The sequence below is a fragment of the Triturus cristatus genome, chromosome 1_2, assembly GCF_964204655.1.
Source record: "Triturus cristatus chromosome 1_2, aTriCri1.1, whole genome shotgun sequence".
Classification (NCBI taxonomy): Eukaryota; Metazoa; Chordata; class Amphibia; order Caudata; family Salamandridae; genus Triturus; species Triturus cristatus.
This window is the reverse complement of record NC_140580.1, coordinates 452225377-452238745: the sequence shown is the minus strand read 5'-3', so window position 1 is coordinate 452238745 and position 13369 is coordinate 452225377. Positions and strand designations below refer to the sequence as shown.

The 13369-nt window shown below is 42.2% G+C and overlaps 1 protein-coding gene across 1 annotated transcript in view; it reads right to left on the bottom strand.

The window, feature by feature from the left end:
- CC2D2B (coiled-coil and C2 domain containing 2B) overlaps window positions 1–13369 on the bottom strand; it is a 1427481-nt gene that overhangs the window by 256169 nt on the left and 1157943 nt on the right. The window contains 1 exon segment of the mRNA XM_085622020.1: window positions 4361–4457. Coding sequence (XP_085478146.1) covers window positions 4361–4457 — 97 coding nt within the window.

The window sequence follows — 13369 nt, the reverse complement described above, 5'->3', positions numbered from 1 at the left end:
CTGGGATTCGATGTACTAGCAGCCAGTAAACAAGGGACTAGAACTAGGGGGGTAGCAATTTTAGGGAGAAATAGTGATGTAGTGGTACGTAGGAAAAAAGAGGATCAATGGGGTAGGTGGGTCATTGTGGAATTATGTTTTAAAGGGGCACGGTTTACACTGGTCACAATATATGGATCTACTGAAGATGATCCCGATGTTTGGCAGTTCATGGATACGGAACTGGCTCAGTGGCCGGAACCCATTATATGTTGTGGGGATTTTAACATTCACGATCCAAAAAGCTCTTTTGTAGAACCAGGGGGAAGGTACGCAGGGAGAAAGAAGAAGACATACAGAGCCCTTGCTGGTATGGTTCAACATAATTCCCTCGGGGATCCATGGGCAAAGTTTCATCCCTTCTTGGATGGTAGCACTTTCTTCTCCGCCCCACATAAAACTTTGGTAAGGCTGGACTATTTTTTAATTTCTAATTCTCTAATCCCTCATTCAAAAATAGAAAAACAACCCAGAATTATTTCAGATCATAGTCCACTCGTGTTAACATTAAATATGACTCATGTACAGGCTAGGAAAACGCAGTGGACTTTTGAGCGTGGTTTATTAAAGGATGTGGCTTATCAGAAACATATGGAAGGTTGGATAAAAAAAATTTGGGAAGTTAATAGAGGTACAGCTTCCCCTGGCGCGGTCTGGGATTGTTTTAAAGCTGGGGTTAGGGGGGAGACGATGAGTTATGTATTGGCAAGACGGAAAAGGGAAAGAAGGAAATTGGAAGATATTAGGCTTAGGTTACTTGCAGTAGAAGAAAACTTAGCTATAGCTATAACGCAGGATCTCCCTCTCGAGCCCTTTATACTTAGTATAGTTGCCCTTAAAGGAGATGCTACAGAGGGTATCACCATGAAAGCTGCTGAGAAGTATTTAACAAATAAACAGGATACGTATGAGTTAAGTGAGAGAGTTGGCCATATCCTTGCTGTGCGAACCAGGCAGCGTACAGCCGCTGCCGATATCAAGGAGATTCAGGATGCGCAGGGAAATCCGGTTACAGATCCTGACTTGATAAGGGAAGTTTTTAGGAATTTTTATACTGAGCTATATTCTTTGGGGGTTGTAAGGGGCCTAATAGAGATAGATAGGTACCTTAGTGATATTCTGCCACCTTCCTTGCCGCCAGAGGATAGAGAGATGCTGGATGCTCCTTTTCATCTGGATGAATTTAGGGGGGCCATAGGGAGTCTGCCCTCTGGAAAAGCGGCTGGGCCAGATCAAATCCCGGTGGAATTTTATAAATTGTTTCAAAATGCTTTGCTGCCTGATATGTTTGATATTATGCTACACACGCAACGGGGTGGTTCACCTCCGGAGTCTTGGGGGGGGGGGCGGATATTATAGTTATCGCAAAAAAAGGGAAGCCTCCGACGCTCACCGCATCATACAGACATATCACCCTTATGAATTCGGATGTCAAAATTTACTCGAAAATGCTGGCAAAAAGGCTTGCAGGGAATATAGAGCAGCTTGTAAGCCCATCACAACATGGTTTTATACCGGGTAAGGGAACCACTCAGCATGTTAGAACTGTTGTTACGATGTTTGATGCCATGGGGATCCTGGGCGACCCTATCGCGGCGCTGTTTTTAGATGCCGAAAAGACTTTTGATCGGGTCGCCTGGGAATACCTTTGGGCAGTTCTGAGGTGGAGTGGCATAGGGGAAGGTTTTATGACAGCCATCCAAGCCCTATATAAAGGCCCAACAGCTAAGATTAGAGTGAATAGAGGGCACTCAGATGCAGTTAAAATTCTAAGGGGGACGAGACAGGGGTGCCCATCATCCCCACTGCTATTGGCGTTATATCTTGAGCCCCTTATGCGAAGATTAGAAAGAAATAGAGGGATCCCCCCAATGGCTCTGAATGGTTGTACAGTTAAGACCTTGGCCTATGCCGACGATGTGGCCATACTGACCCCCGACCCGGATTTGGCTATCATGGAGGTTGAACGGGAAACTAGTATATTTGGGCAAATCTCGGGATATAGGTTAAATAAATCTAAGACCCAGATAGTTAGGAATGAATATACCACTAGCACCGATCCCAGGGTGGTTACTTCAGCTATGTATCTGGGTATATTAATAGCAGCAAATCTGGATACTGTGGTTGAGGTTAATATGACTCCTCTACTGGCTAAAGTTAAAACAGATCTAGATAGAGTTAGCAACCTACATCTTTCCTTAGTAGGCTGCACCAATGTGGTTAAAATGACGATTTTACCAAAGTTCCTTTACTTATTCAGAGCAATCCCACTATTTTTTGAAGCCAAATGGTTTAATATACTGGAAGGTATTTTAAATAGGTTTATATGGGCTTGTGGCAAAACGCGTAGAGCCTACAGATTTATGTCCTTACCTAGAGAAAGGGGGGGGGTGGGGGCTCCTGATTTTAGATTATATTATCTGGCGACTGCCCTCCAATATATGCAGGGTTTGATTGGAGGAGGGGGGATCCTGCAGAAAATCACATCGATGTCCACAGATGTATATGCAGTTGCCTTAGGACAGGAGGCAGAAAACTGCTTCTTATACCACATAGATTTTGGGTACTTCAGAAGGAAACCGTTCAGGACTCTTGCTGCGGCTCTGAAAATATGGAATGTTTTTTTGAAAAAGTCGGGACTTGGCAGATTTAACAGATACATCAAATTGTATAATAATAAGTCTTTTCCTCCAGAAATATTCTCAGATGCAGTAATGGCCGCATGGGAGCAAAAAGGAATTAAGCAGATTGGGGATCTAAGGGATTCCGAGGGAATAGCACAGTTTGGCGATCTGGTAAATAGATACAATATAGGCAGAAGAGATTTTTTCAAGTATCTACAGGTTAGGAGCTTTTTGGGCAATAAACAGGGGGGTTTAGCAGGGTACAAGTCCAATGACTTCCTGGAGAGTATAACCACCGGCGGCGAACATACGATTAGATCAGCGTATGCGTTATTAGTAAAAAGTAAACCGGACAATTTGGACAAACATAGGAATAAGTGGGTGGAGAAACTAGGGGGAGAACTTGAGGATTTTCAGGATTCATTGGACTTGGGTCGTACTATCCTATGTTCGGCTCCCCAGCAATCCCAGCATTATAAAACTTTATACTCACTTTACCATACTCCAGCTAGGATCGCTAAGTGGGGGGGTACTGCGGGGACAACTTGCCCTCAATGTAATTCACCGGACGCAGATATAGTTCATATGTTTGCTACTTGTCCCCAATTATATACTTTAATTAAAGATATAGAGGGCTTCTTGGATAGGGCATTATGGATACAGGTGTTCCTAACCCCCTTATGGATTTTGCTGGGAATAGGACCCGATGGTAATAATAACTCACAGAAGGAGTTCATGTTCATGATAACGGCTGTCTACAGATTAACTTTGGCCAGGGCCTGGCTTGATAAGACTCCCCCAGTCATGCAAATATGGTTGGCGAATCTAATTGCTGCATTCAATTTGGAGAAGCCTATATATGCAAGGAAGGGTAGATTAGGGAGAGCTCGGGGTGTAAGAATATGGGAGCCATTAGCTCGGTGGAGGGATGGGATAGGGTAGCACTAGAGAAAGTGACTTTGAATTTTGAACTTTGATTTTGATTATGATTTTGACTCTGTAACTTGATCTATTGTATGTACTATATCTTTTACAAAATGTTCTGTGGAGTTAACAAACAACTGATTGTACAAAATGTGCGTAATGAAAAGTATAATGTAAAAATAATAAAAAAAAATAAAAACCACTGAACCAGATCTTCAGAGTCTAAAAGTTTCATAAGTGAAATTTCACTTGCATTTTGTGAGTGTGATTAAGGGAAGTGCAGAGTAGACAATGAGCTTCACTTGAGCAAAATCTTTTAAAAAACATATTTGATTCCATTAACATATTCATAGGTTTATACATTTGTAAGTACTCCCATTTCCCTTGCTTGTCAATGTGTTCAGTCTATTATTAATAATCAAACTGTATGAAGGGTATTCAAAACCCAGCATCATAATAGAAGATGCTAAAATACATAAAAGAACACATATACACATTTTTCATTGTAATGATAATGTGTGAAGGGATTCAGTAATACACTGATCTTTCTAATAATTAAACTATTGTAACTATAACATACACAGACTGACAGAAGATAGAAACTATACTGTTTCATGAATTTTAGGTTTGGTAGAATCGTGAATTAAAAATGGCACCAGTAAAATTCTGGCATTAAATTAAATCATATTTTAGGGCCCATAAACTTTAATCCTTTATCATTTCTGAAAATGTCCTAAAAGCTCAAACAAGTGCATTTAATAAATAAATCTTACCTCATGTTGCTCGACCACCTCTTCATCGAAAATGTTGATATATACTTTGTCCATAATATTAGACAAGCTAGAAAAGCTGTAGTCACCATTAGGGGATCTAGATTTAAATGTATTTACAGTGTAAGTTCAACAACTAAAACAGTGCAATTGTTTCTTTCCAAATAAGATACACAGTGATTATAAATGTTTACTATTAAACCTTGGTAAAAAAGCTGAATGATAAATGGATATCTGATCTTATGGCCAAAGTAGGTTTTAGAGAATTTTTAACTTTCTTTCTTATAGTAGACAGGTCATGTGTTAAAGACCACCTAGCCAGTATCTGTCATTCCATACTTCATCAGAAGGACAATAAGTACAAGGACAGAATGTAAGCTTCATATATTTGATAACATATGCAACTTCCTCTATTGTGTTTTTTTTTTTTTTTAAATAAGCCCATTCCTAAAGTGTGTTTTTTTCTGTACATACCTGCACATTCCTGAACTGTCTTTTCCCTGTTTCGATAATTGACTGCCTCGACTTACTCATTTTTTTCTACATTCTGTTTTTATAGAGTAAAGCAGCATCTATCTCAATTGAGCGATCCACAATTATTTTCAAAGTCCTAAAATGCTCTCCCTAGGAGTTGTCAGAAACATTTTCCTTTCCTCTGAACCGCTTCTCACACACTTTATAAGCTTTTATGGATACAGGGTTAACTTTAACTTGTTATTTTGCCATCTTCTGTTTCTGGAGTTTCCTCAATTTCCTTTTCCTTTAGTTCAGGTTAGAAGAAAATCATTGTTTCACTGTTTTCTTACTGCATACTTTTCCATGAACTTAGAAATCCACTCACTGTGAATTGATACTCGCCTCATCAAGAACAAGGACATTTTCTTGCAGGAGTTCCATAAACTTTGAAAGATTCAAGGATTTTATGTTTCTTTATTTTGGTATATGCTTTTCTTAAAGTATGAGATGGTCTTCTGGCTTGTTAATTCTACCACATGGAGGACTTCTTTTTGGACCTAGTGCTGAAAGTAATTTCAAGACTATATTGCAGTTCAAGAAGGAATCTAATCCTCTTCCAACCCCTAGAATGGTCTTCATTAAAATTCTAGGACAAGTAGGCTTGGTCCTTCTTTCCTGAGCTCTTTCCAAATTAGAGATAAAATTGTTATAACTTTGGGTCATGTGGAAAATCCTCAACTGGCTGAACTTGGTCTTCAGAAAAGGAATAAAAAGGACAAGTTCTAGGATGGTATCTGTAGTTTGCAAAGAAAGGGCCATATCCAATTAACACATGTTTGGCATTGTTATATGTGAACACACGCAGATGGAAATTAGGATTTACAACTGGATTGAATTGCACTGACAAAATAATGTAGATATTCTTTCAGAGTTCTATTTAATCTTTCTGTCTGGCAATTGGTCTGGGGATGAAGTCCTGATGAGAGAGCTCTGTTGATGCACAGATTATGACAAAGCGGAGTCCAAAATGTAAAAAGAAAACATAGTTCCCTGTCAGAACCAATCTTCATTGGAAGTTCAATGATTCTTACAATTTCGAAAAAAGAAGATGGTTGTCATCTGCAAGGCTCAATGAAGGCTGTTTAGACAAGAGAGAAAAATGTACCATCTTGATGAAAAAATCTACAGTAACCATGACACTATTTCATCCTTGAGATTTTGTGAGATGCAAAATAAAATAGATAGAAAGAATTTCTCATGGTTGTTGAGGTAGCTCTACAGGATGTGTTGCATAAACTAATACTCTGGCTTAGATCTACAAGGTTTGCTTTCACACCCACGGATGCCTGAACTTAGTTCAGTGCACCAACGCATGAATGTGAAAGAACAGGTTCCTGTAGTCCCACACAACCCCACTCAATATATTGTTAATGTGGCATTTGTGGTTTTTGGGTTATTAACAGCCCCGTACAAAAGGTTCAGGAACACAGTGGTAATTCAAACCCAATTTCTTTCTTTATATCACACACAAGCACTACACTAAGAAAAATACACTTTATTCTTAAAAGTTTTGCATTTCAGCAATCTCATCCTGTTGCTTAGCACATGTAAAATAACCACACAGAATAGTATAAAAACAGCACTAATGAAGAGATTAAAATTAAAATTTCTACAATAGTGGAAATATCATCTGAGAACCTAAGATAATGAAGCCTACTTCTATGCAGTTTACTATGAGAGCACGGAGTCGCCTAACTTGCATCTAGAGTTTCTTAGGAGGAATCAGTGCATTGCATACTTGTTTACAGCAAGAAACTGTTGTTATCAGTAGCTGGAAGAAAGTGTTTCCTCGAAAGGAAAACAAACATCAACATCAGTTGGGCTCAGCTTCTCTCAGGCTTGGCTTGGTGGCAGCTCTCTACATAGGACGGGCTGCTGCAGCAGTACAGCAGTCTGGCAGTCTCTGTCACGATCTTCTGGCAGTATTTTGTGTGATAATCTGGGGTGAATTACCTCTCTATCTATGTGGCCACTTAATGAGCCTTATAAGCTGTTGATAACTGGTCTTATCTGATATAGTGAGGTTTTGTGTAATTTCTGACATAACCTGTGTGCATCAATATGCTAGTCTTAAACACATTATTATGTACAAATATGGTAAACATACATCGTCAGATTACATAGTTTATGTTAATATTGCTAGCTGACCTTGAAATATAGATAATAAGACACTTCTCTCAGACTGATGTCGCATTGAGTGTCTTATGGATGTCACTGTCTGGCTGACTTGACACCTTCATAGGGTCTGGAAAAGATACGGACAGACGGCATCTACTTAAAAGGTAGACATGTGGATGACTGATGACCAGGTAGAAAATGGAGTCTCAGTGTGCTCAAAATGGAGTCTGGCCTTAAGATATTTATGCAGATGTTGAAGCCCAAACATTAACTGCTGGGTCTCCTTAGTTTGAGCACATTCACCACAAGACTCCAAGTAGTCTATGATGTGCACATGGAGAGATGGCCACTAGATTCTTCTCCTGACTAGTTCCTCAGTAGTCTTCTGTCCTCATGTCACACTGTCAATGAGACGTGACTTAACTGTAACATTATATTTTGTAAGCCTTTTGTAGAATAAAGAGAAACTGATTTACAGAAATGTAGCCTTACTTTATTTGAATTTCATTCCTTTCCTTCTCCAGGGATCAGCTCCACTCTACTTCGTTTCCATCTCAACTTGATCTGAAAAAACTAAATGTTTTAAGTTTTTGTAGAAAAGTTCCATGGCAAAATAATCTTTTGGTTAGATAGGAAACTTTCCTTTTCAGGACACATTATGGACAGGCTATTGGCAGCAGTGTTCTGAGAACCAAATAACTATGTGATGCAGAAATCATACTATTGAAAAAAGAATGCCCATCTAGCCTGGAAACCATTCCTACATTAAGTCTGCTGTAAGTCTTGCAAATTGCAGTTTTCTTGTTCTAATTATGCACTCGTAGGATCCTCCTGATGAAAATGTTCTCCATCCCTGAAATGCTGCCTTAAAGACAAATTGTACCTTTCCATGGATCAAATAATTAATTTCTGATGTATTCAGTTTACAGGAGTAGAAGGCCACTGGATCTTCATTTTGTTCATCATCTTCTTGAAAAAAAGACTCCCCTGTGGCCTGATCAGTGGTGTTTGGCACTATCATGAATGGTTTTGTGGAGTCAGAAGGTAATAGAACTGGAGCTTCTATTAAGGTTTTCTTTAGTTGGGAGAATGCAATAGATGCATCTTTGGACCATTTGAAAGTTGTTCCTTTCTTGTGAAGATCCATAATTGCACTCAAGATCTTGGAAAAGTTTCATTTAAGCTTTCAGTAATAATTGAGTAAACCAATCAGTCTTTGCATATCCTGAACAGTAGTTAAGTTCCATCTAAGCCATCTGAGTCTGTGCCAAGCTGCTTGTTTGTTTCTGCAGTCCTATTGCAAAATCTTTGAATCTTTAATCATTGTCTCACCCAATGTTGAAGTAGTTACTAAAATTGAATTGTTCTAACATACATGGAGTAAAATTGATTAGCTCCTGTAAAGATGCATCAGCTATTTGTCTTTTGAATGTTGTGATTTAAAATTTGTGGATGTGTTGTGTGCATGTGGATATGAATGAAGCAAGTATGAGTGGGTATTTTATGTAAAGTGCATTTATTTGTAATGATAAACTTTGTTTTGTATTTTTTTAATTTGTTTTGGTTCTTTCAGTTTATTTTGCAACTGTTGTGCTGTTAAATAATCGCTTAGTTGCCTTAAGTCTTTGCACTCCGTAGTTGAATTCTTCCACTCTAACATGGTCTTCACTTTCTTCTCCTCCATGGCCAGGCCATTTGCAGATAGAACAAAAGCAAGATATTCTACAGAGTCTTTGCCAGAAGATGGTTCTCCTTTAACTGATGAAGGACTTCTTTTACATTCGGTATCGGAAGAGGCACGCTTCAGTGATGCCACTTTCATGGATAGATTCATCCTCAACCGGCTCTATTTTACAGTTCGGTCAGAAATTAAGGGATTCCCTCTCGAGCCGGCTTCCTTCGAGCCACTTACTCTCCTCATTGACAAGGATACAGGGGCACATATAGTTTCTAAACTGTACAAGCTATGTGTGTCACAGATTCCCTGCTCTGATGACAAATTACGTATGGCCTGGGAGGGGCATTTGGGTAGGCCTATCATGGAAGAGCAGTGGACAGCCTGCTGCAAAGTCACAAATAGGATATCGCTCAATAGTCACCACAAACTTATACACTACAAGTTTTTACGCAGAAGCTACATGACGCCGGACAAACTCCATTCCCTTGATCCCAGGAGACCTCACGTGTGCTGGAGGTGTGCCTCCCCGCATGCGGATTTTGCTCATATGACCTGGACCTGTCCGAAACTGCAACCATACTGGGCACAGGTACACGAGGTCCTGGGGGAGATGTTGGGGCTCACACTGGTTCCTACCCCGGAGGTGGCGTTACTGGGATACACGGTCAACTTTCCCAAGTCAGTTAGAAGGCTTGCGTCACTGGGCTTTCTGTTAGCAAAACGGGAAATAGCTCGGCGCTGGGGCAGCAGGACGGCCCCTACGGCTAAAGCGTGGCTCACGGCCATGGCGTACTGTAGCCTAAACAGCGAGGTTTACTCAAGTCTACTTCCCACCATAGCCCGCCCAAAAGACATCTGGGGCCCATACAAAACATACATCGCGAATCTGCCAAGCTCCACCCAAGCACACTCCGACTCAGGAATAGTGCCCACGGGGGTAGGTTAGAACTTGTAGTGGGGAGGCGGAGCGATCTGGTGGGCCTTGAGATGGGGGTAAACCTACGGACTCCTTCACTGCGGGTGCAGGACTATGGATAACGCCTGGGTTTGACATGGCAAAGCTGAATGATGGGCTCTAATGTACCAGATGGATTTGGGGAGGCTCAGTGCTGCATTGTATGCTCCCATGGGTTCTGACGGAATATATTGTTGTAATAGAGAACGAGAAGTTGCTGCCTGGAGCCAGGCTCTAGTACTGTTCAAGGGCAGGGGGACATTATTATCGAAATGTATTTATCACACACATGAGAATTGTATTCAGCGCAGAGATCTCTTTATTGTTTGTTTACGGAATATAAATAAAGTTTCACAAAAAAAAAATGGACTTCTTTTACATGTAAATCATGCTGTTCTGGATGCTTTGAAAATATCAAGATATCATCCATATAACCAACCATGGGATGAATATCACCAAAGATGGCATACATGAACCGCTGAAAAACTGCCAGGGCATTACATAAGCCTAATGCCATAACTCTGTACTCATAGTGTCCCAGAGGTGTTCGAAAGGCAACCTTCCACTCATCCCCTTTATTGATTCAGAGCACTTGTGTAAGCCTATTTTAAATCGAGCTTGGTAAATACTTTGGGCCCGATTCACAAAGGTAAAGTTAGACGAAATTCTAACTTTACGACACTCGGTATTCACAGAGGGCATTTACAACTCGATCGATGAAGAGCTCTGCGCTTGGGCACGGGAAACGAGAGCTGAGAGACCAGCAAAAGCAAGAGGAAGTCATCTTTAGAGGGACTAAACCCGAGGAGAAGCAAGAACTAACAACTGACTGCAAAAAGAGGAGCAGGCAGCTAACTAATAATACACGGCTCAGCCAAACAACAATAGGAAACCCTCAGCCAGCAAGGAAATTGTGGTTAATAGCCGGGGGAATATTGGGAAATGCCGCGTGCCCCATTTCCCCGTCTCACCGCCCCTGCAGCCATTAAACACCGGAAGACTCGGCGCCAGGCCCCGAGGCATGGAGGACATGGGAACATCAACTAAAAGAGAGAATAATGCGACAGAGGGACAGAGGAGGGAGGGAAGTGAAGAAGGCACAAACATCCAACCATGGGAAGGGCAGGAAACGGCACACTAGCACTACAAGCCCCATGAGCCACAGGCAACAGGGTCGGCGGACAATAAAACAAAATAAGGAAACGGGGGGGACAAAAGTAGAGCAGCTAAGGAGACCTGTGATCTTCACATCAGGAGCAAAGAAATTGAACAAAAGAGCACAAGCCCCTCACTAACCAGCCTGAGCATGGGGCGCCAGCAGAATATCGGAGCTTCGCAGACACCGGCCCACATGAGACAGTCCTCCCCAGAAGCCAAAAATACCCAGATGGAGGGGGAACCCTCAAATACAGCAACAATGTTGGATAAAATAGACAAAGTACTAGCGCCCATAGAACATTCCAGAGTCACCATGGAACACAGATTTGGAGCCCTGGCTACTGACCTCAATCTACTCAGGGATGATCACCGCAAACTAGCTAACAAAGTCAGGCAAGGAGAGAAAACTATACAATCAATAGAACCCCAGATTAAATCAAAGCAGGAAACACTGAGAGACCTACAAATGAGAGTTAAGACGCTGGAGGAAAAGACATACAACCTAGAAGGGCGCTTAAGAAGCAGTAACATCAGAGTACTGAACTTGTCGGAAGGAGTAGAAGGACTGGACCCCATTGGGTACGTAGAGACCTGGTTCAAATCATTCACACAGGAATCGGAACTAACTCCTTACTTCTCAGTGGAATGAGCGCATCGGGTCCTGGCACGCAAACCGCCCCCGGGGTCCCCACCTAGACCATTGTTACTAAAACATTTACATTACCGTGATAGGGACGCAGTGCTCCAGGCAGCCAGGCAACAGGGCCCAATCCGAGTGGAAGATAAACAAGTAATGCTGTTCCCTGATTATTCCGAAGCGGTACAAATACAACGAGTGTCATTCCTGGAGGTCAAGCGCATGCTACAACAACGGTATATCCAATATGCCCTCCTGTTCCCACCTCCCTTAAAAATCACGAATGAAGGTCGCACAAATTTCTTCACTGACCCGAAAGAAGTGTATGAATGGGCAGAACAGCAGCTGCAAGGCAAGGGTCCTTGAGACACCGGACTAGGAAACCATGAATCCAGAGGAAAACGGCGACAACAGAAGAAAACAATTCCAAGGCAGCCAGGAACGAGACCAGGGACAGCATCAAGGAACCCCCCGGACTTAGAACAAATCATAGCAGAACGTAGAAAGGCCCTGCAGGTGGTGGCGGAACTGGGTCCGATGGCAGGAAGTTCGGACGGGGAGAGGGGTCCCCATATCTTCACACCCAAAGATGGCATAAGTGATACCAACACCTCCCGAGATGGCTCAATAACCCCACCAGTGGTAACTCCGCAGATGGCGTACACATTTATTTGAGTCTTGCCAGCAAATGTATGATTATATTTAACATGATTGGCCTGTCCACCTAAACCTGGCAGAGAAATAATGACAGGATAATGGATATTGATCTAAACAATGCGCTGCGTAAGGCGAACACATACCTATCTAACAGACATAATAGGAGTACACATGAAAGCTCCACCGGTGCCACATCCACACATATAAGATTTAATGGGCAGCACAAGCCATACAAAACAAAAAAAGATAGCCACGACCCCCTCCAATAACGCACTAGGGTAGAAACAAAATATTCAGTTTGGACATATTGCCTCGAGCGATAAGTCAGTTTATTAGGGATCATCGTCCCGCGCAAAGTTTCACCCCTTCCCCTAACCGAACCCCTGGTTCACTACCAAACATACCCTACAGGCGGGGAACACCATTATAAAACATAAAGCGACCCAAAAATGGGGAGGACCCAGGCAACGAGACACGCCGGGGTGGTAGCACATTACAGCCAAAAGTCAGTACAACATGACCAATAAGATTGCAAACACAGACCTCAGTCTCATTACAATAAATTTCAGGGGCATACATACAGCGAGCAAAAGGAATGCAGTATACTCGTACATCAAAAGACAAAGAGGGCCGATAGCCCTGCTTCAGGAAATGCATTTAACAGCAAAAGAGCTGGAGCTCCTGCGTAGGAAGTGGCGGTTGTCTCTGTGCGCCATGACATATTCGGCCTTTGCGAGAGGGACGCTAATCTGGCTCAGGCCGGGCACTCCCTTTCAGGAAATCAAGAGAACAGTAGATAAAGAGGGTAGATACACACTCCTGGAGGGTCTCCTAGAAGGACAACCAATACTGATAGGCAGTATCTATGCCCCCAATACAGAGCAAGGCAAATTCTGGGATCATCTTACAGGAGTCCTAGCCCAATACACGTCCATCCCATTGCTGCTGGGGGGGGGGACTACAATTGCGTATTAGATGTACTACTTGACAGATCACATCCCCTGCTAATACACTCTCCCATACACAAACAGACAGAACGCTACAGAGCATGGGTTACGCATTGGGCACTTAAGGATGCGTGGCGGGCCCGACATCCAAACTCCAAATTATATTCATTTCACTCCATCTCTCACAACTCATGAGTAAGATTAGACAGATTCCTCTGTTCCGCCACAATAGTCCCCAAAGTCCAGCACTCAGACTATCTGGTTAGGATACTCTCGGACCACAACGCACACATCCTCACACTCAGATGGAGGCCCCCTCTTCCTCCGGTACTGACTTGGAAACTGA